Raw genomic sequence first — 27,555 nt, forward strand, 5'->3', positions numbered from 1 at the left:
AATGTGAGAAATTTTAAAAGCTTGTTTGGTTTTGTGTTTTGAACCGATTTGAAAAAAAAAAAAATTAAAAGATACAAAAATCCCATTTATCTCAGTCATCTAAGAGTTTTTAAATTAGTTTGTATCTTGCCTCTAGTTTTGATTCAATTACAGCTATTTAGACTTGTTTTTTTTCAGTGGGTAGTTGATTTAGTAAGGTTTGTGTACTGTATTAAAGTCCTGTTACCTTCATTTCTACATTTGTAATGATAGGACAGAATTTAAAGAATTTCTGACTTAGTTTACTCTTGTTTTATCTTATGTAAAAAAAAAAAAAAAAAAAAAAAAAAGTTTTATTTTGCAAGTAAAATACCCAGGAATCATATTTGAAGTTATTTCAAAGTATTTAAGCTTTTAATACAAAAATCTGTCCCCTCCTCACCCCATGGGAAGCACCTCTGGTCTGTCCTGTGGATGTCAGATCCTGTTGACACAGGATTTCTGCTCCCATCAGTTGCATCAGTTGCAGTGAAGCCAGATGCAGCACAGCTTCCTCACAGCTTCTTCTGCTCAGACCCTGAAGTGTCTGTCCCTGGATCTCTCCCTGGACTTGATGCCATCACACCCCAGTGCACAGGGCAAAAAAACCTGTCAGTTATTAGTAAGTGAGCAGGTGCTCACTATGAATAGGAGTGAGAAGCCAAAAGCCTTTCAAATGTGCTGCAGTGCAAGCTTTGGATAGTAGTGATGTGCATTTATCCTGATTTCTTCTGTAAGCACTGCTATAGGTCATGTGCATGTCCCCAAACTATCAAGTACCCCATCATGCTCAGACAGTATTACAGCTGTGTAAGGAGAAGAGAATCAGCTTCGTTTTCTGGAGTCAATAGCGAATTCTTTTATAGTAGCCATCACAAATGATTAATCTTGAGGTATTAATTTGCATTACAAAAAGACTGGGACAGAATTGCAGTCCTGGTCTGTGAAAGCTTGTGATTATCTCAGGTGAAATGTTGCTAATGAGAGCTGGGTGAAGAGCTTCATCGTCTGTTGACTCGGAAGCAAGGGAGGAGGAACCAGAATACAAATATGGCTGGAAAAGGGACATCTGTATGGTGTCAGACACCAGTGCCAGCCACCTCACCTCGTAGCCCAGCACCCTGCCCGTGTGCCGGTTCCATGCGATGGGCTGCCAGGAGACCTCCACTTCCGCCGCCGAAATGCTCAGTGCTGAAGTCCCCGCTGGTGCTATCTGCGGCTCTGAGTGATGGGAGAAAACACAGCTGGTGGAACAGGTGTGTTACCAAAAAGGTATTATGTCAAAACTGAGAGAGACTCAAGAAAAGAAGAGGAGATTCTTGGAGGAAGCAGCAGGCAGAGGCTTGGGAAACCTGGTGTGAATCCCCAGTTTTGCTGCCTATTTATTTGTCAACGAAACTGGAATTTCTCAGAGTTGGTCATTACCCATAAGCTGGGACAGATTTTCAGAGATCAGCTGCACTGAGCGGCCTGAAAAGCTAGAACTTCCAAGAGCTAAACTACTTTTAGCATCTCCTGATTTTTCTCATCCCACTCAGTGGGCTTGGGGAAAAACACACTGTCTACTTCAAGAGATTCTGAAAATCTGCTTCCACTTCCCATCTTCTGCCATGTGTCTCTGTTGTCAATCTTCAATGAGCAGCTTTGAACAGGCTCCTTAATATCTCTGTGGATATCTGCCTGATTGTATCTGGGGCCTATTGCCCCTACACAACCATTACTAATAAGATTAACACACTTTACCGTCTTCTCCTGAGTAGACAATGGATATGGAGCTCAGGGTCCCTTCTCCTTCATTGTTGTAGACACCAACTTTCACTTCGAAAGGACAGAGAGGTGTAATGCTTTCATTCCTATAAACGTATTTGCTTGCTTCTACTGAAGCCACCACTGCTTTTGTCCAGGTTGTTGCGCCAAGAGGACGAAACATAACAGTATAGCCAAAACCTTCCCCATTTTGTAGTTCTTCTGGAACTGGCTGAAGTGACAAGGCAGTCAGTCAATAAGCATTTGCAAGTACACACTGTTTTAATTGAATCTTCATTCTCTGAGTATATTTTAGTGGTATTGATTTAGTTGACTGTGCCTTAGAGAAGATAATAATGTTTGCTCCATCAGTCAATGTAATATTGAAATAAAAATCAGAATAATAAATCTATTGAGGCAATCAATTTAGAAACAAAAGATCTGATGAGCTCCATTAAAGTTATTCTCTTTCAGGCATGAAGTTTTCAAAATTAAAAGCATTTCACTCAGCACTGGTTGTAGCTGAATCAAGGGGTATAAGAATACTAATTTTAAATAAATTCTTTTCAAATTAAAAATATAGTTGGGAAAGGAGCAAATGTATACACGAAAGTGTGCATCAGCTGTGTAATTGCCTGCATATGAGTACACTACTTACATACTTTTTTTAGCACAAATGAAAGTCTCAAGTGCATGAGCATATTCTTATTTGTTCAGAACAGAAACATTGCAAGTCAACATGACAAAATTAATGTTTCTGTTAATAAAATCTCATGTCAAGATACGTATTGTCTCATGCTGAACAGGCAATTATATCAACTCTGTGTCCAGCATGAACTTTTTTGTTTTCTTGGGATAAAAATACTTCCCCATTGGCTTCTTAAAGCAAGAGAACTTATGAAACAAGAAAAGAACAGTAGTACATGGAGGAAGTGTTTCTCAGCAAAACTTCATTTATTTTAGATGTTTGCATAGAGGTAAGGTGAACAGAAAAGCAGCCATGAAAAATGGTGCAAAGAGAGAAAAAACATAGGGGCAGGACTGCAGCCCCTACAACTGTTCCCGGACCCAAGCTCCTATCATGCAGAGAAACTCCTGGGAGCACTAACAGTATGAGAAAATGAAAAAAAAAAAAAAAAAAAATCAGGACGTACATCAGAAGATTTCAGGGCACTTATTTTATTCTTTTCTTCATAAATTCATTCTAATGCTAATAATAACCCTGGCCTGGCTTCTATTACAAATGTGTCTTAAGTGTTTTACAAACATTAATTCCCCTTCTATCTCTTTTCCAGTCCTGAGAGAGTTAAGTGTGAGTGATGATGGTGTGCTGTGGATTTATAAGAGTTCAAGCTACTTCCTAGAGCATTTAATTTGTTTTTGAGGCTTCTGTGACCTCAGATTTAATCAAGATGTTTAGTGAGTTCATCACAGAAAGCTGGAGAATCATGTTCAGTGTTGTTAGCATGGCATAATTAGTATTTCTCCAACTGTTTTTCAGGACACACTATGGAGTCCAACAGGATAATTTGATTGAGATCTCTCAGGTTGTTTTCAATTTTCATGTTCTGCTCCCAAAGAGTAGATCAGTAGAGGAGAGAATGAAACAATAGTGCAAAAGATGCATATGGAGGAAAACTTAGTTCAGTAAAAGTGAAGTTTCACTCTGTTTGGAAAGACAGAGAGGGGAAAGCATTGGCAATATTATCTAGTGGGGATTTTTTTTCTTTTGACCTCATTTTTTTTCCTATCACTTCCCCTCCTCCTCTAAAAGGCTGGTTAAATGGCACCATTTTTACCGTACAGGAAAACACAGATAATTCTATCAGCTGATGAAAAGCATCACTTTTAGTTTAATTTAATCCCTTTGCTTTTCCTTCAAACTGGATACATGAGCTTAGTTATTTCTTTGGAAAAAGAAATTAAGTCAAGGGAGAAAGCAGACTGTTTTCCTTGCTTAAGCTGAACTAGAAGTCTTTTTTTTTTTCTCATGAAGAAACATTTTTCATTTTCCAGGACTTACTAAGGGACCACTGTGTTTTTGGACACCCTGTCCCCAATTAGAAACTAAACAGAAGTCATCTTCTTCAGCCTCTGAAACAGTCATGCCTGATAGTAAGATTTGTGGCAGGGCTGCCTGGCCCCTGACTTCCAGGCTGGGTGCTGCCAATGACATGGAGTAGCTCCTACTTCAGTCAGATGTCCTCAAAGTCAGAGAAAAGATTTTATTAGGTGAGTCACATTAATTTCACAGGAGTTTTTCAGCAGCAATGAAAAACCCAGAGGGTGGGAGCTGTGTTTTGTGGATTTATTTTTCCATAGGGGTTGGAGACTTGATCAAGCACCTGCCTCATCACTGCACGGGCTTTGCAAGATGTACCTGCCTTCATCATGGTGCCCATGGGAAGACTGCTGGGTGGCTGGAGAAGAAGGGCTCCTACCCACAGCACTTGGTTTCCACTCACTGAAATGACCTGCACTCACTCATTGCAACTTGTAGTATGGTATTAACTGTTCTGAAAATGTATATTCTCTCCTCTCGCTGGAGTACTGAAGAATTAAAGGGCTCATCTCTTTTAACGCATAATAGGATATGTCTTGTCAGCACAGTGCTCCAGAATGAAAAACATGTAAACAAAAGTATGAAAAATGTTAATGCAGAAAAACGGCCAAGCAGATTAGTGTGTTAAGCACCTCCTGTACAATGAAGATAAGAGGGTTATACAGACTTCTAAACATCTTTATAACATGCCTCTTAAACTGTTTATTTTTATAAATTGTTCACTATAACACAGGAAACTTGTTGTATGTCTTACAGACTGTTTTCTCTCCATATGCAGGATAAAATCCAGGCTCAGCCAAAGTCCATGACCAAAAGCCTTTGAATTTGAGCAGGGCTGTGCTTTCACCCATGGACTCTTCCCCATTAGACAGCTTAGACTAATTGAGTTAACAATTACCTCCCATGTGATGACCAGCTCAGAACGGCTCCCTCCTCCTCCGCTGATGTTTGTTGGTGCCACGGCAGGAACTGGAGAAGAAAAGACAGTTGGTGCTTGCAACTACCCACTGCTACTGCCGGAGGTCTTGTTAAGTGGATGGTTAGAGCCTTTCCTAGCTCATATGCAGCGATTCTGCCTTTCAACATGTAGAACAGAGACTATACTATATAATGGTGCATTTTAAATCAACTGAAATTATGTTTGCACATTTTCAAGTTTCTAAGGTTGAAGCCACAGGTGTATTTGATACATAAGTACCCTGGTTCAAAAAATTAATTAAAGAAGCTAGTAGCATCAAGTATCTGACATTATTATGCCTCATCAACTAATTGGCAAAATGATGTTCCATTCAGACTGTAGCTGCAACACTACTGATTTACTAATTATGCATTTGTTCAGTAAACATGTTATTGGATCAATATAGTAATTTTTTTTAATTGGCCATATGCTTTTCTTCAGAAATTCAAAACTTGTAATTTGCTTTCCTCCTTCTTCCAAGTCTCTAAGTATCCAAGTTTCATTGATTAGAGCTTGATTTCCCCAGTATTGCCCCAGATGTGTGGCACCATAGGTACAGGGTCAAGGTCAAGTGATGTGCTAGTGTTCCAGGCCAAAGCAGCTTCTCATCACTCAAATGACTCTTGGTGAAGAGGCAAATAAAATACCAGGATTTCTTGCCTCTTGCTCTGTATTTCCATACACACACCCACTCCATTAGCCTATAAATATTGGCAGTTTTGGGAAACTGGATTGTGATGTAATGGACAGAATTTAGACAGATTAGCCTTGTTCTTATTGTATAGATTGCTGTAGATCTACTTGTAAGGATGATATCATCTTCCTTTTCAGTTGCTGAAGAAGTATAAAAAAGACGACAACCCTGAAACTGATCGAGACAGAAGCCTCCTATAAGAAGACCTTTGTACTCTTTGACATCTCCAAAACCTTGGTACTATTTTTTAGAAATTTCAAGATTGTTTTGTCATCCCCTTCATTCAGCTCTTACTGTCTGAAAATTTGATGTGTTGAGATAGGACTGAAGACAGGTTCAGAACAAGTGAGATAGTTATATCTCAAAAGATTTTTCAGAGATTTTGGCAAGTTTTGCCACGTCCATCTGCCCTTCCCCATGTCTTCCACCCAACATTAGCCAAACTACAGTAGAAGCAATAAAGGCAATAGCCCTTTAAGTTCACCGAAATTTATGTGAACACACACTTTTAGATTCAAGTCTGCATATAAGTCTTTATCTGATATCATCCTCTCTAGAAATGTAGAATTTTCCTCAATATTTTGTGCAGTCATAAAAATGAGTGAAAGTGCAAATGGACCAGGGTCTTTCAGAGAGTTTAGTATAGGTATTCAATTTTGTCACTCACAATCAATGTCTTTGTGCACATCAGAGGCAAATAGTCTAAGACTGAAAAGAACAGCATTAAAGGAAAAAATGACAAAACAGACTTTCAAGCCTCATGTTTCACTGTTTCATGAACCAGTTGATGCTCAATTAGTTCATGTGTTAAATGTGTTCAGTATTTACTACATTTGCATGGGGAAGAAATTTGTACTAGTGCTCAGCAGAGCCTCAACTGGGTCATAGTTGAGAAACAGATGAAAATTTACAGCTGAGTGCACCAACAGAGGCTCAATTAATTCTCAGCTTCATTTTAATGAAATGAACAGTGGCTCATTTGCATCCACAAATCTACTAATGCTCAGATTTCAGCTGGAAAAATAGCTATTACAACAGCTAAGTTCAAATTTACCCTTTCATGGCCAGTCTTTTGCTGTCCACACTGTCATACTGTTTTCAGTTTCCTGTTCTGATAAAAAAATTCAAATATAATGTTACTTCTCCCATCAGATAGAACTGTTGTGAGACAGAATGATTCACAGCAGTGAAGAGCTTAAGTAACTAAGCCTGAACTGAGTCTTCCTATTCCTTTTGTTAAACTTCAGATGAGGCTACGCTGTAAAGAAATAGTGTTCCTTACGCTATTGCAATGATAGATAATATTAATTTTATTGTTTCTTTCTCTTTCCAGCTCCAGCCTTGTGAATGCCATTAATTAAAAAAAAAAAAAAAAAAAAAAAAAAATAAAAAGTTTTGAAACATGAAAGTTTTTACTGACTGTATAGGTGGTTTTGAATACCACACTTTACAAAGTCCCGAGGTAGTAACAGCAAGAAAGACCTTCTCAAGATTAATTTTGACTTCATAATCAATCATATAATGGAGAACACATATCTGTGATACTCTACTGGGAAATTTAGAATATCTGGCCTCTTCCTGAATCCAGCTTTTCCTTAGCCTTCCCTTTCTATGTTGTCCTTTACTCCTTGCATGTGAAATTTTCCTGTACTTCTCTGGCTGGAAGGGTTCAGGGACCACTTGGACTTGAATCCCCTGGACACCTAAGCCCAGGTAGGATCAGTGCATCTTTCCAGGCTGGAGGGTTGCAGGCTCTTCCCTCTGCTTGGGAGCAGCCTACTATCTACTTTACTGCCACACTGGCCAAGCAGTCGTGATGGCTGATAAGACGCATCAGATGTCTCTCTGTACCTGGAAAGCTGACAAAATCTATCCAAATTGGTGTTCTACTGAGCAAATAGTCCATTCTGGCATCAGTACTCAGTATAAGTTTTTGCTTCAACAACAGGAAAAAGAACTTATTAAATTTAAATCAGCTGATCTAATACATTTTGAAGTAATTGTGCCTTGGGACAAATATTGTAGGTATTCTGAGAAACAAATGGATCCTCCATTCCAAGGAGATATATATATATATATATATATATATATATATATATACTGCAGTATAATGTACAACAAAGGTTTGGTCTTCAAATAAATTGTACCAAACTGAGTAGGTCAAAGGACTGACAGTGTCGGTCATACAGAAATGAGTCTTCTTCCTATGAGGTTTCAAGTCCCAGAAGTTAAATATATAAAGTTTAGACAGGCAGATAGTAAGGATCCCATCCTAGAGTCAGTGAAAGCCATTAGTTGCACTGGGCTTTGGATGCTCCAATTTATTTCCTCCAGTTAAAGCCAATATCCTGTCTGCACAGATGCTCAGATATCAAACAGCCTCTGCAGCAACGGCACTACATGCTATATGCCAGAGAGCTGACTTTATAATTTTCTATACAAGTCCCTAAGCATGGTATAAATTCAGTTATAATTGAAAGAAAACAAATGCTACTCCCCAGTTGCTTGAATGAAAGCTTGTGGTCAGGCATGGGGATTAGATATACTTTGGGACATATCAAAGAGAGGAAACATAGGCCAGCTTCAGCCTTTATTACTGGCCCGAGTGAACTTCAAACTAGAGAGCAAAGTGTGTCATACCTCAATCATGTTCAAGCAACCCTTGCATCCACAGCACAGGCCTGCTGTCATTAAGCCATAGCAGTCACAAACTAAACTGTCAGACAGATATGTAAGTAACCTTGTAGGACGGAGTGGCTCTGCTGCAGTGAAATTCTCAGATTTGGGAGCTGGCAATCTGCCTGTGTGGAAAAAAATCTGCCTGTGTGGAAAAAAACTGTCAGAAACTAGGGACTTACCTGCTGCTTTAGTTTTCAGTAGAGCTGATGGTCTGCTTGGCTCCCCAGTTCCAACACTATTGGTGGCAACCACACGAAACTCATACTCAACCCAAGGGCTTAAGTCAACCACTGTTGCCTTGTGAGTCCTACCATTAATGACTTCAGGAACTAAAGGCAAAATAAACAAGTAATGAAAAATTATTTTTGGAGTAATTAATCATCTATGCAAAAAATACATGGTAACTCTCAAATTGCTCACCTGTTGCAACTGCTTGCCATCCAACTGAGAAAGGAGTCCTCATCTGAATACTGTAGATCTGGACTGGGCTATTATTATCTATTCCAGACTTCCAGGATAATACAGCAGTAGTGCTAGAAACATGTTCAACTTTAACATCTTCTGGTGGACCTGGGGGGCCTAATACGATTAGCATTTTAAGGTGAAGGTATTAGGAAGAGCAGATTCCTTGCTGGCTTGGGTTGGGCAACTCTTACTTTCTCAAGTCAGTGGAATTATTAATGAAGCTGCAGTTTCATATAAGCAGCACAATCTCTAAATGATGGTTTCATGCCTGTATGACATTTTTTCTAATTAATGAGGAGTTTTGAGTCAGGAAAATGAACATCTTTATGTTTCTAATATGAAAACTGCAGACATGGGACTTTTTATTTTTTGTCTCACAAAGAAATTTATCCAGTGTGTCTTTTGCTGAAACACCAAACATTTTCAGAATTCCTACTGAATTCTAGCAAAACTGAGGTTTAGAAAATCGTAAAATGGTGCACTATACAGATTGCTGATTTCTGCAAGGGTTTAGATGATCTATTGCCATCATAGCATTTCTCTTGCTGCTGGCAGTAAAAAGATTAGTTAGTTGACTATAGACAATTATTTTTCATATTATCTTGAAAAAGTGGAAATTAATGAAGTCTCATTTTTTTTCCAGCCTGCACAGTGACCCAGAGATTCCCAGTAAGGAGCAGGTGACAGCAACCTGCTGAAAGTGAAGGACTTTGCAATGCCCTGCCATATTGACCCCTGTGGCCAGAAAAGTTTACCTTCCAAAGAGGCCATGGCAGAATTACACAGATCTCCATGGGTTAGCTGCACACTAAGATCATGCTGGCCAGTATCTCAACCCAGTTTTGGGACCAAGGGTACAAGGTATATAACATTTCACTGTTAAAATGTTGAATTGATATCCTAGGAACCATTTAAAAAACAGCTGATGTTTAGAATTTCTAATTTCTCCAGAAGATATATGTGTCTATATTTAACAGACATACCTCTTACAATTATTTCTGCTGTTGCAGATTGACTGTCTAGAGTTGTTTGTACCATGCACACATATTTCCCAGAATGATGTAGCTGAATATTTCTTATCATCAAATCCCCAACAGATTCCTGGAGATACAAAGAAAGTAAACTAATCACTCACAACATGCTTTCCATACTGGACATTTTTATAAATTGCTCAATATTAATAAAAACTTCAGCTTTTAAATTAAAATATTCATAGCTATCATCAGTTTCTTTCATTTGGACATTTTTATTATGGCTTCACAAATAACTCAAGTTCCTTCATAAAGTTTAAGAAAGAAAAATAAATGGCTGCAGCCATTGTAAAGAAAGAGATTTGCCGTGCATATAAATAGCAATGGAAGAATTATGATAAATATTTATGTCATCTAAAGACTGTGGAAAATAATTTCATTAAGCACTAGGGGAGTTAAAAACTTACTCTTCCAATTCTTTCAAAATGATGCATTCGTCTACTAAAATCAATTGTATGGCCATTGAATGACCATGTGAACACTACATCAATAGAGGGGTCATGAGACACCTGGCATGGAAGGACTATGCTTTCTCCAACAGTTACATCCATATTAGAAGGTGGCATAGCAATCACAGTCCTTTCTGTGGAGACAGAAAAAAGAAAAAAAAAAAAACAACACGTTAATATGCTTATTAAAAAAGTAGATCTTGAATGACTTTTGTACCACTTGTGAAATTATTTAAAATTGGCCCAAATGTTCCATAATAAATAAAAATTATGTCTAATAAGGTGATGATTTCAGAATACTCTTACCGTGTGTGGCCTATTGCTTTTGCAGTATCAATACAAGCATGCTGTGTGCCTCTGAAAGTGAGCAGCTGTCAGAGGCAACATGCTAAATCAGTCATATGTTACTTTGTAAAGCTCATAGTCAATAGATAGTATTTCAGCTCAAAAAGTGCAGACTTCATTATTAAGACTGTTAAAAATATGCCAATGGTTCTTCAAACTTGAATATCTCTCCTTACAGGAAACTGCAGCAAAAGCAAAATTGCTTTATACATTGAGATCCTTATTCTATATTAATGTTAGTGCTAGTTTACTGCACAGTGTTGCTTACATTACAGCTTCAAAGAAGGTATCTTCTCACACAGAAAAACTATTTATGTAATATTTTTTAACCCTTTACACTGAGAAAACAGCTTGCAGTTCTTATTAAGGGAAGTAGTAGCTTGCTGAAGGGGAAAGGAATAGGTTTGTACGGCTTCACTTTTGTTGACATGACTGGCAGGTAGATTAGAGATAACAACCACTTTGTTGTAAGCAATTCCCTTGAATAAAGCTTTTGTGCATGAAAGTGTTATAAAACTCTGAGACTTTAGATGCACATGAATAAAATGAGAGCAGAATCTATTAAAAAATATTAATACGTTCTGAAAATAATGTGAAAGGAGGAGTTGAAAGTTTGCACGAGCTGTATGACTTCAGCGTTTGTTCTGGTTTAACCCCATCTGTTAGAAATGTGCCTGAAAATTCAGGATTTTGGTTTTATCAGGGCCTTTGTTCCAAAGGGCTGATGCATGATAGGGTACATCAAACACATTTTCATTCAGACTAACACCACCATTGCAGTAAGTGATTAACAGGTAGGTACAGACAGGCAATATGGGCTGAAACTTTGAAGGGCTTCTTCCCAGCATCTAATCTGCACTGGATGAGTCACTGTTATGGCAGTGGTCAAGTAGCGACAAGGTAGAAAGTTGCATTTTCTGCTAACCTTTTAAAAACTGAACTGGATGTCACTGGTTTCAGCAAGATACATGCTGCAGGCATCCGGTTTTCCAAGGAAAACAAAGAAAGAACTTGTCTGATTTTTATTGTCAGAAACAAATCAGTTTTGTTTTTTTTCTGGCATCTTTAAGAGAATATCAGAGATTCTTGTAATGAGTTAGAGCTCAGACTTCGAACACACTTTCTTAGATTTCTCTGCATGCTCTGATTGCTCTTCATAACCACGTAAAACTGACATTGTGGCAGCTCCAGCAATTTGTCTGAAGTCAAGGACTGCAGAAAAATTAAGGCCTCATATGACTGTCTTGAAGATACTCGATCATTAGGTTAGAGAAATCTCTTCCTGTCCCTGGAAGCAGAGTGTCAGATGCAATAAATTCCAGAAGATTCAAGGGCCATATCCTTTGCTGGCACAGCTCCACTGATTTCAGCACATGCTGGCGAAGAACTTGTCTCTATAAATCTCAAATGAAGAAATTTCACTGTGAAGTACAGGTAACTTTTATAGAATAATGTTGAAAAGTACCTGGGAACTACAGAGAACCTCCACAAAGTTTTCTTTTCTTGCTTTTTCTCCTATATTTCTTATTCTCACAGCTGAAATAGAACTGCATTAATAACACTCTGAAGAGAGTAATTCTATTATTTGCAATACTGCTGCCTAAGTTAAAAGAAGAAAAAATAAACAATACCTGGTATACATTAAAAATTGAAAAAAATACTTTCATGATAGCTGAAACTTCTCTTTGCCACGAGCAAGTGATGAAGCATGACTTGCTGGGCTGATACAGTCCTCCAAACTCATCATCTCTTCCTTCAAAGTCACACCATAAAGACTCCTTCCTTAGACCTATAAATCATGTACATCTCTACACTGAGCTTTTAAAGCCAATGAAACATGGTGGTGAAGAAGCAAACTCTTCCCCTGAAAACCACAGCTGACCTGAAAGTGGAAATTCTACATTGCTCTGAACATTTACGGTATGCTTTCTCCCAGATTTCACTTGGGTTTTGTTCACTTTGTCTTTAGCTATACGGGAGACATGTCTCCACACATATTTTCTCTTAAATTATGCAAAAGATGGTTTACAAGGTGGTGTTGAAGGGATGGGCAAATCAGCCTGGGTTTTTCCTTAACTCATGTAGCCACTGGTCTGACCTGTGCAGTCGTGCTGGGAGAACCAGAAGGTGGGAACCAGCTCCTCTGAAACGACTGCAGAGTCATCTCCACAGCTCCTGTTTCCTGTACAGTGTATCTGCCCCTGGGGATGGAAAGGTCTGGCCCTAACAAGGCTCATTTACATTGCCAATCGATTAGATGGACAATATCATTTTTCCTGAGCCTTCCATTAGTAAGCTCAATATCTGGATATAACTAAACAGTAGTTACAGAGTTCAGCTTACAAGGCCTCTTGGATAGACCCTAAAGCTTAAGATGAACTCCTTGCTCCAGGTATAAACTGCTGCAGGCCTTTTATCTGTCTTTCTTAAAGCTGACTTGGATATATCTGTTTCACACTGCTTTGATGATAGCCTGGAGATACCATCTGAATTGGGTTCTCTGCTAAAACTTCAAATGAAGGATGAAATTCACCTTTTCTCCTTTGGTTTATTCAGCTTTAATAAAGCTTTGCACCACTACTGAGTTTTCCATGTGTTGAGTACTCCTTGTCCTTCAAATTTTTCTTTAAAATATCTACCCTTCACAAGATCCACATCACCTCTACTGCCACAAGACTTATTGCCACCTCATTTTGTAACTCCTTCTTCTCTGTATTGGGTGGTTGGTCACCAGGATCAGTGCATTTTGACTCTTCTGCAATGCACCATGCACAATTACAACATTCTGTAAATAAGTAAAATACTAAAAATAAAATCAATTTATTTCTATGGAAAGGTCAAAGTAAGACTAAGAAAGAATCATACCAACAGGACTGCATAGAATTTGTAATCAGATTCAATAATTACATTCTAAAATCCATAGAATACAACTATAAAAATATGTCCTGTTTTTTGTAAAATTTTAAGCTTCTAACAAAGCCACTTGTCTGTTGTACAGGAAGGGGCCATTAGCTCCAGATTGAAAATAGCTGGGAATTTTTTGAAACTTTCCTTCATCAGAAGATTCCAATAACATTATGTTTGCCTCATTAGGTCTGTCATGTAGTTTCTTGTGTCATTATTTGATCACATTTTCAAAAAGATCAGAAATAAGACATCTGCAATCCTGTTACAGAATGTTATTAGAGGGAATAAAAATTCCAGAGATGATTTATCTGTTAAAACCTATGGAATGCCTCCTTAGGGGAAAAGACAAATATTTTGAAAACAAAAGAGCATTCTAGTGAACCGGTAGTTTGGAACATCCTAACAGTTTCTCCCGATAACATAACAAATCCTAACTGCTATATGCTGTTGGTTTTATAAGTCTATTTTCTTATTCCCATAAACCTATTTGCCTCCACTAAATAAACTTTGAAAACAGCCTTTTTGTAAATTCTACTGGATTTGCGTGCAAGGTGTGGTTTTTAGTAGTGTTAGTAAAAAAAAAAAAAATAGTAATAATTATTATGGTGTTAATATCCTCTTGTATCTCTTGTTTTAGTTATATCCAATAATAGCACCTATGTAAAAGTGTTCACCTGTATGATATTTTTTGCTTCTTTTATGGGGTTGTCTTTAAGACTTCCACCTCAAATACTTTTAAAAGCTTCTTAAAAGCCCTTGGTTCTATGTTATCTATCTTGCTTAGCAACTGCAGACATGCATTATATGGCAAATCCCATTCCAGAGGATCAAATAGATAAGATGTTGTGAGTGCTGGAGGTATAATAAAGACTTCTCACACGAAGAATAAACAACTCAATGAGCAGCAATAAACTTAATTTGCACATTAGATATGCTTTTCCAAGTTCTGACATTTCAGTGGAAAATAATGCTGAAGCAATGAGGCCTATAATTGAACAGCCAAAACTTCTCCAGAGGGGAAACAAAAACAAATGTTCCCTGCAAACAAGATCATTTTTATACTGTGTTGTTACTCAGTGTTTTAATAAACTTCAGAAATGCCAAACAAAATATTTTTTTCATGTTTTAATGTGATTTTCTCATATTGCTCCATTAGGATGTATGTATGAGATATGTAAAATTGTATATAATCTTAATGAAGTCAGGGCTGCCTAAACCCTAAACTTCTTGGTTTATTCATTGCTAGCTGTGCTGTAACATAGTCTCAGACTATGCATTGCACTGCATCAATGCTAATTGCTCTTTCATAATATGAGTATGAAAAATATTTTTGCCAGATGTAGTAAGTAAAGGAGAAGGTCATGCCTGCAGGCTGGAGTAACCATTCTGAAGTCACTGAAAACAAGAATATTAAGAAAAAAGAAAGAGTTACAACTTACATTTAATAATATGCTCTTCTTGTAACTACAGACATTGTTAGCCATTTCGTAAAACTGATAAATACACTTAACTGTAATCTCAGAAGTTTCACTTTTTAACTTGTCCTCATTTAAAATATCAACAAATATGAATAGTTGCATAAGAAAACATCTGTATTGTAAAGACTGTATGGGAGCAAAGAGAAAAAAACACGGTCTCAGTTTTCCTTCTTTTCTCTTTTCTCTCAGAAATCAAAGGTCAGAGGGTATAGAGCACAGTCATTTCCTATACTGCTCATACAAATATCTGTACAAACAATATTTCTTTTCACATACTCCAGCTTTGGACTAGTCCACCTGAGTAATGAGTTTGTAGAAACTAGTGCAGACCTGGGGAGTGCTGTACAGGGTGGCCATTTCAATATTCTAAATTAAAAGTCATGTGAAGGGCCAAAGAAGAGTTTTTACTTGGCTGTGATTTGTTTTGGAGTTATTTACCAAGGTAGTGCAGAGCAGCTGGGATGCAGAGAAGGAGTGGGTAGCTTCAGGATCTGCAGGAATGCCACATCTGCAAGATATATCTGCCCCACACTGAAGAAAATAAACCTACCTGATTTTCAGCTTACTTTGTAACATCTTTTTTCTTTTTGGCACCCCAGCTTTAAAGACTGTTCTGCAGTCTCAGATGTGATGCACATTGTAAATAGGCTGAATAAACTGAACCTCCACACTGCCTCAGAGTCATTTCAAACTCTGGCTGCCCAGTGCCTGCATCAGTGCAGCCCTTACCTATGATGTCTAAACAGCATGGAAGTGTAAATATCATTATTAATGTTACTACATGTTTCTGTGGATATCTTGGGAGACCTTCCTGATAAACAAATGGATCCTTGGCATGGTGCGGTCATGAGGTTTTCTTTGCTGCAGGCAGTGGAGAGCTCAGTTTCTAAGTGCAAGTAAAAATCTGTCAATGTTAGCATTGATTGGCACAGACTTGGGCATCTCAATGAAGAGAAAACATACTTTCTAATATTCATAAAGCACAACAGAAAATACTGAAGTACCTTTCACAATCAGGTTCCCTGAATTTCTGGCAACTCCAAACTGATTTGTGGCTATACAAGTGTACATCCCAGCATCTGATTTGGTGATGTTATAGAGCCTGAGACTGCCATCCTCCAGCAAGATGACCCTGGGGAAAAAAAATAAGAAAAAAAAAAAAAAAAAGACTTCTCTTACACGAACTGTAACAGAAATACAATGCTACTTTTAATATTCAAATGCTTCCAATATAATGTGTCTTCTACAGAGAGCTGAATATGTATCAACCAGTTTTCACCTCTGCTTATTCCCGGTTTCTATATTATGAATGTTATATGGACATAGTGGAGTTGATCATTAACTTATCTAACTGACTTTCTTGCAGTAAAATTTTGATTTTCAAGAGAAAGAAGGAGGATACAAGTTGTTACCAAATTGTGCTATATTTTACCATGAGGGGCTTTTTTTTCAGTTCTCAATACTCCCACACCATACTAATGTTGTGTCTGAGCCCAGCTGTCTGTGCAATTTTGTCAGGATTATTACAAGATATTAGCAGACTAGCTGAGATGCTGAAATGCCATATCAGAAGCGAAGGAGCCAAATCAAATACATCGCTGTCTCATAGGGCCCTCAAATCACCTTATTAGTCACTATGTTGTTTACACCAGTTTGAAGAGTATTGGGTAAATTGCATTTAATAGTAATTTCAGGACCACTCCTGGGTTTTATGGACAAAATTAATTGCTAAGCTTCTTCATATGCTTCTTCATGTCAATGAGATGTTTTAGGATCTAAGTCAGTACAGACTTTGACATATGTTTTCCTTAGGTAAGCTTTCCCAGCATGTCTGACACCTTTTAGCTTTTACATACAAGGACAGCACCTCAGGGTTTTGGGATTTTCTTCAGAAATATATAGAATACCTATCTATCAAAAGCAGAGAATTAAAAAATTAAAGTGGAATTAGATAAGAAATGAACTTTTGAAGAGAAAATAATATCATCTTGCAATGTTTTGTTGATTTTTTGTTAGTTCTTCCACCTAGCTCTTGCACCTGGTAGATGTTGAAGCTCTTGACCACTTTTTTCTCCATTTAGAAGAACAGTGGGATGAAAGACATGAAGTTCCTGGAAGTTTCATGAATACAGAGTTAGGGTCTCTGCATGACTCTTGCTGGTGAGGTGACTGCATGAGCACACTCCTTAGTAGGCATGAGAGAATCTGCACCTAACCAGGGAAGAGCTGCACTTAAATGCCGTCGTTTCCTATGTCTGACAAAATCCATCTGTAAGTAACAAATTCACAGGAAACCATGGCTTGTTCATTCCAGGGCTCACAAAAGTACTGCTATACTATTTTATATGCCTCTTTTAATTGACATTTTAATCTAATACAATAATCCTTTTATAAAAATAAAATATCTAAATAATGAATCACAGTTTTGGTATTTAATATTTATTACTATCAACATAAGATTGGATGATGTAATGAATTATTAAAGGAAACTAACAACAACAAGAGCAGAAGTTGAAGCTGGCAGTAATATTATAACCATTAAACACTCAAAAAACATCATACAGCTTGTAGCTATATGTGTAACCCACATTAGACCTTGTTCTGCTTCATGCTCCCAGCCATTCAGCTGATGGAGAGAAGGACTAGACTTGGATTTCTGGTGGTTTTCTCACTTAAATTGCCTCAATTTCATGTCTCCCACTCTTGTCTGAACTTACCCTGCCAACAGACCTGCTCCTGAGCAAGGCAGGAGTGGATTTAGGAATGACAAAAGCTGAGATGTCCCTGTGATGTTGGTCTCTCTGTCACCAGGGTCTGAAGCAGAGAGGGGAAGGGATTTAGGCTTGAATGAAAAATCTTTGTTTCCTTGGCAATAATGACCAGGTACTGCAGCAATTGCTTGCATGCAATTTGTAGCATGATGAGAAAATAAGTTTGAGTTTAATAATCCATCATATATCCATATTAAACTGGAGAGGAGCAAAATATGAAGCAATAAAGTACATTCTTCAATATAATGATATATCAACTAAATAATGTTTTTTGGATAAGAAAGGATGAATAAGCGTGAAAGAACTGAGCCTTTCTGCTGCCTTCGCAATGCTGTGCATCAAAATGAGACAGTATGGGCCCCTCTGCCTCTCAGTATAGGGACACACCTGATGACAGCATTTCAAAGGCAGGTTTAAATAAGAAACATTTGCAAATATTCCACTTCCGCCTCTGTAATTTTCTTTGCGTTAATGATGCATTGCTTCACATGAGGTTGCACCAGCCACAAAAAAACACCCTCATTAGAAACTGCTCGGGATAAGATAGTTGATTCAATTGACTGGTTAGCTAACATATGGTGGCTTCATCAAACATCATCAAAAGAGATTCAAGTGTAAATCAGCAAATGTTCATAAATCAGATACCCGAATAATAAGTTATAAGAAGTCACCATAGCGTCTTTCCCACCATCAAATATTGATTGCCTGTTATTTTTACTGCAGTTGCACCTAAAGGCTCTAGGTACAAATTGGAATCCAGAAATGGGCATGAGGAAAAACAAAATAGGACAGGAAAAAGAGTCTTTAAAAATACATAATAATAAAGGGGGTAATCTTTGAATGCACAGGCATTCTGTGGAGATTTTTCTTGCTATTCTTCATTAGGAATTGAGAGCTGAATAATTCCTGGCTTCCTGGTTTATCCACTAAGAGAGGTTTGTACACGCTCAAGAGCTGAAGAGGTAACATTTGATCTGAAGAAATACTGTTCTGAAACAACATTTCAGCAACTGGACAGGCTGAAAATGGAACAGCTCTTCAGATGGATCAAAACAGAGCTTAGTAAAGAGAAACCATGAGCTAATAAAAGCTCCAGAGTTGTTTGAAACAAAGGTCACACTACCTACAGACAATTAGGCAGCTAGCAGTAAATAAGGTACTCAGGCAGACTTGATGTAAAAGCACAAAGGACTCCAGAGTAATTAGGAAGTGAGGAATGGAATTAAAGAAAAAACAAACAAACAAAATATTCCCAAAACTGACAGTGATTTCCAGCTGTACTGAGATCTGTATCAGGAGAGGGATGAGAAAGCAGAGCACAGCAGAAAATGAAGATGATGCATTTCAAATGCAAGGGAAAAAAAAAAAAGGCATGAAATGTGAAATACTGACCCAGTTGCCATGAACAACAAAATTGCCATAAACTTCCTCAAAGCAACAACTTGACACTGTGGGTGGTTTCAGAGAGGCTTCACTTTGTCCTCTTCCGTTTGTCTTTCAAATAATGGAATTGTGGCAATGGGAATATTTCCTTTAAGGGGCTTGAGTACAAGCTCTAACAAAATATGTAAAAAGAAACTGTGAAATGTATATCTCACCTGCTGAAAAGCTTGCTGAAAACTGTTACTTTTCACAACATTTTAGACTGCATGAAGGTTATAGATAATAATTCTTAGCATTTGCATCAGAAAACAAGGTAAGTCCAAGTACAGTGACAGGACTGAGAAGTTTAACTTGTCCAGTACAATGCAAGTAGAATATTTTGTCTGCCATGAAAACTGGACTTCTCTCAATAAGTAAATGAGTCACTGCTGAGGAACAAAAAGCAAAAGATCTGAAGCAGATCTGATAAATGCATCCCTGTGAAAGAAGAAGGAGAAGGAAGAATGAAATCAGCTACTCAGGACACAGCTGTTCATAAAGCCCTGTTTCAGCAAGGGATTGCTTAAGCATAAGCCTAACTCTAAACTTGCATGTCTGACTTACAAAATGCTTAAATACTTATCAGACTGGTGCTGATGCCTATGTTCCTGCCTGAATTGCACAGGTGCTACCTTTGGGTAAACAGCTCAATTAAGCAAAGTTGCTATGAGGAAGAGATAAAAATCCAGTTACATAAATCCATAAAAAGTTTCTGCACACAAGGAGTAATAAGAAAAACTCAGAAATATCATTCCATATGTAACAAGCCTGGGACCTTACCTGCAACAAAGATAGATATATTGGATGCAGTTCACTTCATCTGGATCACAAGAACACAAGACAGCTATTAAAGCCCAGTTGAGGGAAATGACTATCCAATTTTCTATCTGCAGGATGCCCGTGGCAGAGGGCAAGGGCGGGGTAAGGATGCAGTGGAAGGAACCATAGTCCTTTCCCAGCACTGAGTGACCTGGATCTAGAGATAGCGCCCTGCTATGTAGGATGAAATCTGTCTTCAGGAATGAAACCTAAGCTCTTTGAGCCTCTGTAAATCTTTAGTCCCACAAACATTTGTGAGATTTTCCCTGTTTTATATAAGTATAGTGTAAACAATGTCCTTTTGTTTGTTTTTTAAACTGCTCATTCCACTGAATTGATCTATGTCCTTGTCCTCTCTGAGTGACTCCATTAGTGTACAAGATAAGCATTGTAAGCAGAAAGGGAAAACAAATAGTCTACCCAAGATGATGGAGTCAGACTATGCGTAACATTCAAAAAGCACAGTCTGCAATGTTTCTGCAGAAGACATGAGAGTGGAAAGAAGTGAGAGCTCATTAAAATTGTCACACATACTTTTTAAGCAAAGAACTTGAGAAATCATGCAGGGACGATAGGTAGCGCTTTTAATTAACCAGGCCAAACAAACCATCTCCAAAAGTGTTGTCTCATGTGAACAAAAGACTGTTGATGGCTATTTGCTTTGATCTTAAGAGCATGAAAGAATAATATGTATTTAACAAGGCTGATAGAAAAATAAAACATGAGAAAAGAAAGAGGTGTCAACTCACTAGATTTTAAAGTGCAGTAGAAGTAATTTTTGTGCACTTCTTTATTGTTCAGCTTGTTTTAGAGAGACATGCAATTTTAATTCATGGATATGAATTGAATTAATTCAATACTGTGAATGTCTTTGAAATTCTGATCAAAATCTGTTGAGCTGGATTGGTGTAAAACTGGGAGTGAATCAAGCTTACTTGATTTTGGTAGATTTCAGCACTGCCAATAAGGCAGCTACCTCTTCAAGGGCATAAAATAATTCCTTTCAAAATAAAGTAACCCTGATACTTAATGTAAAGATTCAGTCTTCTCCTGTCTGCCTCTATCATCAAGTGTCTGACACCTCGTAATGTTATTGAAGTCATCATCATAGCACCGTGCAGATAAAAAGGGAGTATTCTGGATCTAATGAAATCAGAGGCAAAGTAATATTTATTATCTGAGAAATCCTATTTGAAACTATGTCTTCTCAGTCTCACTTTACTGATCAAGAGTAAAAACACTCTTGCTTCCATAGGCTATGAAAAGATATATTGTTTATAAATTTATTCAGATTTGATAGCAGACATTAAGCCAATAACTGACTTATCTAATTTTACAAAGATTTAAAAGCATGAGAGGCTGAATTAAAAAGTACAAGGAGAAGTAAGTGAGGGGCAGAAACAAGAGCACAGCTCTCAAGTGATTCAGAATTACTAGTGATTTATGCAGATGTAAATGTGAGTAAAGTTTGACTGAGTGAATGAATTGTACCTGCTGATGACAGCTCTGGTATTTTTGAAAAGGTCCCACTGAGCCCCATCTGAGATCCAACTGTCTGTGTTATATGTTAATGGTCTTTGTACCTGTTTATCCTATTCTGAGCATAATTTGTATGCTAATAGCATTGCCATTTAATAAACTATGTTTAAAAGAAGATTTTCCTTATCTGCATACTGATATAAATGAGCTTCAGAGTTGACTGACAACTGGAAATAAAATAAATGCCATTATACTCTGTTAACTATTTGGATCAATACAAAATTACACAATCTAGCTGAACAGTCTTATTAAAATATTTTATAAAATAATTATGTTAGCAATTATAGAAGGGGACATTATAACATTGTTCCATGCTATTTCCTAAAATTGCCCTCTGTTCCTAGAAAGGAACATTATTTTCACATAGAACCTTTGTAATTTGGGACCACAAATATTTATTTTATGTAGATATATACAGACATCTGAACTCATTTGTATCCCATCATAAAGCTTCCAGACAAAATACAATGTTTTCAGGATATGGAACCCTCTTTAACATCAAATAGAAAAATTTGTTCTGTGCCATCTTTAATACACTCAAATATTAAATGTGAGGCAGATGGTTTTATGTGATGACCAAAGAAAAGAGTAACAAAAATACCACATCTGTAGACATGTGCTTAAATCTATTGTAGTAATATGTCTCAAAACTTGCAGCCAGGGGATAGTGGGCAACAGAAGCTCTGTGTGTATGGGAAAGACAGATGTGCCAACCAAACAACTAGTTTAGAGATAAAACAAAACAAACAAGCAACCCCCAAAAATGTTGCTGCCAAGTTTTAATCCTTTCAGCTTTTTAAATCCTTGTGACAGTTTTAAGGTGCTTGTGAGACTGTTCATCCTCAGTCTTTTGCGTTAAACAAACACATACATTTCTGGTCTTTTACTTGGTCTCATTGTCATATTTACAATATATGCTTATTTATGGCTCTTCTCTTCCCTGTATCTGCCTTTGCCCTATTTCAAATCTGCATCTGAACAGTGGATGTCATTAGAGAAGAGATGTATTATATTTTAGTCCTGGACTGAGACAAGACCCATACTTTAGCATGTCCACGCAAAAAGGAAGATTTCTTAGTTATTATTCTACATTGTGCACAGGACATAATGAAACACCATGTTTATGTAGCTGTATATTGATTAGTCTGAACATTCATAGTAGAAAAAAAATTAGTGATACAGTAGTACACTGAGAAGGAAAGGACCAGGAACCAGACTTCGCAAAAATTCTTGTTTAAGAATTCTGGTAAAAAAATGAACCGAATTGTCAAAGAAAAAGGTTGGAATTTTTTTATATTTGCCAACAAGTTCTGCTGCTTTTACGAAATCTTTGTAACTGCAGTACATCAGAGAAAGATTCTTTCATCATAGGATGGTATACCCACACTACTACTATTCAATCTAATCCTACCATTAATCATTATATTTATGATTCAGACATTATTAGAAGTTCAGACACAGCCATTCATACAACCGAATTCACACCAGATGTGAAACTAAGCCCTTAATATGGGACTTAAGTAGAATTGAAACAGTACATAAGGCGCTGAATTACCCTCTGCGTGGGAGTTCAATTCACTTATAGGAATCTTCTTCCCTACACGCTTGTCAGAACATATTTCAAAAATAAAAGTACAATAAAACCTGCTGTTAACTTTAAAGTATTCTGTGTATACAACAAGCAACTCACACCAGGTACACAGCGTGGTACTGGCTTGCTTTCAGAAACCCAGGACAGCACGGTCACATGCACACACCCGTAATAGATACACAGTACTGGGGAAGAAATTGTTCATCTTCAGCAATTTCAGCTTCCATGCTGATGACTCTTCTTTCAGGTGCAGAAGCCTCTGCCTTCATGTTTTTAGCTCCATCAGCTTCTTGCACTCCTATGTTGGCCTGCCTGGTGGCTTATAGGAAACACCAGCGCCATCCTCACTGGCCTGTAGAATTTATGCTTATTAGGAGTGATAATGGTAGGCACTGTATGTGGCTTCCTGAAGCCTTAGACCAACATCCTTGCTCAAAATAACACAGAACATAGACATTTTACGTCTTTTTAGTGTGTACATCATCTTCTACCACCCCTCTGTGTTCCTTCAATGGAATCATCCTTTCACTGTAAATTTGAAAAGTTTTTAGTTCTTATAGAAAAAAATGGCTAAAACAGAGGTGTTAGTATCTTCCTACAAACCGTTCAGGTTGGCCAAGCATTGGCCACATTTTCAAGGTGCTGTTTTTGTGCTTTCACTCACAGAACAATTCACATTCAAAATGATCCCAGAAACTCCCTCCTAGAAGACTCTTCATTCATCTTGCCTACAGCATGGCTGGAAGCAGTCCATTTGCCTGTCATGTTAAAGAATATCTTACTGCTCCTTTCTACATCACCTCCCCAACATCTCCTGATCCATCTGTTACCTCTAATGTTACTCTTAGGTTGGAAAATTTTGGGATCGGGAACTACCTTTTATTTGGTGTTTGTGCAGCACATTTTTCATCCAGTCCTAGTATTTCTGTATGCTATGGCAATACACACCAGAACAGTGCAATGATAATGGTGCACATGGCAGTATGACTTGGACAAGAAGAGACACACAGAAGGTTGCATTCTCTAATTATTTTTTGTGCAAACTCCTAATTAGGAACCTTGATTCAAGCCTGCTTAATTCAATGGAAAAACTCCAATGAGACTAGCTGGCTTTGGATCAAGTCCTGAGCTTCCATCAGAATATGCCTATGAAACAGGGACAGAACATGAACTGAAAGGGAGAAAGGGCGCAGCACTGATGTTCACTGGAGTTTAGTTTATTCCAACTCCATGTGACACAGAAGAGTGACAGATTTCTTGGGACAGCTCAACATGTAGAACAGCCCCTCAGAAAGGCTCACCTTAACAAGGTTCCCAGGAGTTGAGTAGGAAAAAATTAAAATTGTACTAGAGAGGTGTCATACAGAAGTGAAATTGTAATAAATCCAGCATCATGCAGGTTGTCATTCTTTCTTATATATGAGAACATATGGTTCATTTGCTTACTTGATGCTCATGCTATCTGATGTGTTAAACACTATTCCATTAAGTAGTCAGTAACACATGATGAAATTAGGTTTATTGGCTTGCTCCATAATGAAATTCTCTAAGGAGAAAGAAAAGAAAGGAAAAGCCCTTTTTTATGTCTTCTACTGTACTAATATTCTCTGTCTGCTGCCTGCCAGTGTTTCATTGGGTCAAGTAGCAATAGGGGTCCTCTTCTGCCTTCTCATTACTCTGCAGTGGATTGAATTCAAATGGAAAGATAACAGAGAAAGAAGAAAGGGGAGGAAAAACAAAGCAAAATAAGATTAAGAAGAAAAAGAAAGTATTGTCTTTTTTCCCTCATCTGTGCTCATTCTTCCTTCTTACATCATCCCTCCCTGCCCCATCTTTCACTCATATGCTTCCCACTCCCCTGCCTTCGCTCTCAGCTTGGGGGAGAAGACAGAAATAACTGGAAACATGGAGAACAGAAAGAAGGAAAGACTGAAGGTATTTCGGGTCAGTCTGAGGCATTTTATGGCTAGAACATAGAACACTCCTTGAAGATCTCAGCATTCCCTTTGGAAAGGTGTAATGATGGGTTTCGCCTGATTAGCACCAAATATGTAGTAGTAGTGGCCTGAGAGATGAAAAAACAAAGCAATTCCATACAGCAGTATCAGGTTTTGTAGGAGTTTTCATGTCTTAATATGTAAGTTCAGGCCAAGCATTGAAAGCAGACAGGTAAATCCATGCCTTTGATTTCTGTCAGTCTGTTTGTTAGCAAGGAATGGAACTGAAGTGATTAATCAAATTTAGCAGATGTGGAATCAATTCCAATGGTTCCTCAAGCAAAATTAGAATTTCATCAAGAGATAAGCTTAATTTGTATTCATGTTGACTTACAGCCATGGTGTCTAAGATATCTGGAATTGCTCTGATTGCCGATGCCCACACTTCAAGTGCTCTATTTAAAATCTAAAATAGGAAATGAACTTCTTTACAAGCACACAGACACTGATAAGATAGAAGGGTTAAGGCATATCATCAAAGCTATGCTAAGCTTCTTGTCGTAGAAAAGCAAGAAGTATAAAAATGGAGATATACCTAATCCAGGATTCAAAAACCAGACTTAAAAAATAAAATAATAGTAATATTAATGTCCCATTGCTATTCACCCAGCTACATTGCTGTACAAAGCTGGGAATAGAATGGTAAGTGCATAAGAAAATGTGTTCTATGTGAAACTCGCTACCAGCATACAAACGCCTGTACTACTATTATTCCTTAACAGCAGGTGCAAAAAGCAGGGTGGTTTGTGGCAGTAAGCAGCAGGAGGAGCAAAGCTTCGCTTTGCCTGTGCTACTTATCTGGTCTGACTTCAACATATCTAGGTAGGGGTTTTTTCAAACACTCTGGATGGGTTGCATTCCCTTAGTTTAGCTCATCTAAAAGTTAGGCATCTTGTTTGAGATGGAGGTGCCTGCCAAGAAAAAATAAATAACTACCTTAGACTGCATATTGACTTCAGCTAAAAAAAAGTTAAGTGACATCAATCTCTTCCTTTGTTAGTAGTGTAAATTTTGGAATTTTCAATCCATTTTGTCTTGATTCCTCTCCAAGCAGATTTTTTTTGTTAAGATAATGGATATTCTGGAAGGTTTCTGTACAAGCTAGACAAACAGTGTTGACATTCTGGTAATTGAAATGTTTCATTGAAGTTTGTTGAACTGCCCTGACACATTTCTTCTCAAATTGGTTCAAGCTGAAAAGCTATTTCACAATACAATGTGTTTTGTATGTCATATTTGATCAGTCGATTGAGGACTTCTCCTATTTACCAATTAATTGCCTTTATTTTATTAACACCCTATTTCTCTAATTCCAACAGCAGTCACAAGACACATTTCCCAAATAATAAAACAAGTTTGAAATGTGTTAAATTGTATATGGTTTTGGAATCTGCCTCAGAACATGGAACAGCAGAAGAAAGGCAGAAGCAGATGGTTGTTGTAAGAACTCAGAAGGCTGTGGAATAGTCCTGCCCAGGGGACAGATAGAGCAACCCAGATGCAGCGCACAACCGTGAGGAGATCCAACCCTTTACTTAATGAAACCTGCTGGGTCCTTGCATTTCACACAGGAGCAGGGGAAGCCCCTTGGGTTTGAGACTCCAAGGGGCAGTTGTAAGATCTCAGCAATTACCAGATAATTCCCCCCACCCATAGTGTTAGAAGTCTACAGTCACAATATCTGCTGAGTTTTCTTTGCATATAGTTGTTGAAAGATAGCTTTTAATTTTGGTGCTTAACCATTCTCCCACATTTCTTTTGAGAAACAGCAATAACTTGAGTGCAAAACACCAAAAGGAAGCATGGCATGGGAGAGAGAATTTTCTACATAGAGCAGCTTTATTTATAGCAGAAAATCAGTCACCATCTTTCACAGAGCTTGGACTGAACTGTGTCCTACAAGCAAGTCTAGGATCCAACAACTATTGAGCATAGTTTGAAGACCCCTAAACATGCTTGTCCAGTCCCCGAAAAGGGCTTAAATTATGCATATTTGCTTATTACTGATTATTAATGCATGGAAAGTGCTATGTGTGACTAATGCATTCTTTCAGCCTACCTCATTTCTCAGTTTTCCTTCAGCTATCCTCATTTAAATTCTGAGTGGAGTGAATCACATATGTTTATATGCATTCATTACAGTGTTTGGGGATCCTCAACTCATGGTGAGGGAATAGCACCTCCCTCTGGTTAAGCAGAGTGGGTTCCAATTCCCATTTATTAGAATGCTTCAATAAAAAAATCATTTTTGTAAAATAAGTTTTCCCTGAGGGTCCTGATCCTGAATCCACTGAAGGCAATAACAAGACATACATTTGTGATGAGATCATTGTCTAGACTTCCAAATTTCCTTTATTTAATATAAGAATTGTTCCCTTTTCCTCTTTCTTTTCCTCTTTTTCTCAGTGGACACATGAAATGATATATGTGGGAAGTGAGATGAAGAAAACTCCCATTGCACTTATTGAGAGTATATGAGACACATGAAAATAGCTCACATCTCTATCAGACTCCACAGGGTGGGAGTTCAGTGCATGAAGTTTGTTCATTTTCTTTGTTGTATTTCATTTCTACGTTGAGTTAA

General features: G+C 37.7%; 1 protein-coding gene and 1 long non-coding RNA gene across 12 annotated transcripts in view; one reads left to right on the plus strand and one right to left on the minus strand.

Annotated features, from left to right (window-relative positions):
- Positions 1–9,699, plus strand: part of LOC110363507 (uncharacterized) — a 37,530-nt gene extending 27,831 nt beyond the window's left edge. Inside the window, exons 3-7 of one of the 4 annotated variants that reach the window (XR_010475076.1) lie at positions 3,781–3,996; positions 4,087–4,268; positions 4,605–4,865; positions 5,616–5,715; positions 9,266–9,699. This is a non-coding gene — a long non-coding RNA (uncharacterized LOC110363507). Of the gene's footprint in view, positions 1–3,780; positions 3,997–4,086; positions 4,269–4,604; positions 4,866–5,615; positions 5,716–6,811; positions 8,344–9,265 lie in introns of those variants that run through there. The other 3 variants (XR_002421639.2, XR_010475075.1, XR_010475077.1) reach the window with 3 other exon arrangements.
- Positions 1–27,555, minus strand: part of LOC102087891 (contactin-6) — a 152,748-nt gene that overhangs the window by 14,930 nt on the left and 110,263 nt on the right. For 7 of the 8 annotated variants that reach the window (XM_065075333.1, XM_065075328.1, XM_065075327.1 and 4 more), the window contains 8 exons: positions 15,837–15,964; positions 10,061–10,236; positions 9,606–9,723; positions 8,578–8,736; positions 8,337–8,486; positions 4,725–4,795; positions 1,762–1,996; positions 1,124–1,239 (listed from right to left, as the gene is read on the minus strand). In XM_065075333.1, the coding sequence (XP_064931405.1) occupies positions 1,124–1,239; positions 1,762–1,996; positions 4,725–4,795; positions 8,337–8,486; positions 8,578–8,736; positions 9,606–9,723; positions 10,061–10,236; positions 15,837–15,964 (1,153 nt within the window). The remainder of the gene's footprint in view (positions 1–1,123; positions 1,240–1,761; positions 1,997–4,724; positions 4,796–8,336; positions 8,487–8,577; positions 8,737–9,605; positions 9,724–10,060; positions 10,237–15,836; positions 15,965–27,555) is intronic. The other variant, XM_065075331.1, reaches the window with a different exon arrangement.

Source organism: Columba livia, chromosome 10 (genome assembly GCF_036013475.1).
Source record: "Columba livia isolate bColLiv1 breed racing homer chromosome 10, bColLiv1.pat.W.v2, whole genome shotgun sequence".
Classification (NCBI taxonomy): Eukaryota; Metazoa; Chordata; class Aves; order Columbiformes; family Columbidae; genus Columba; species Columba livia.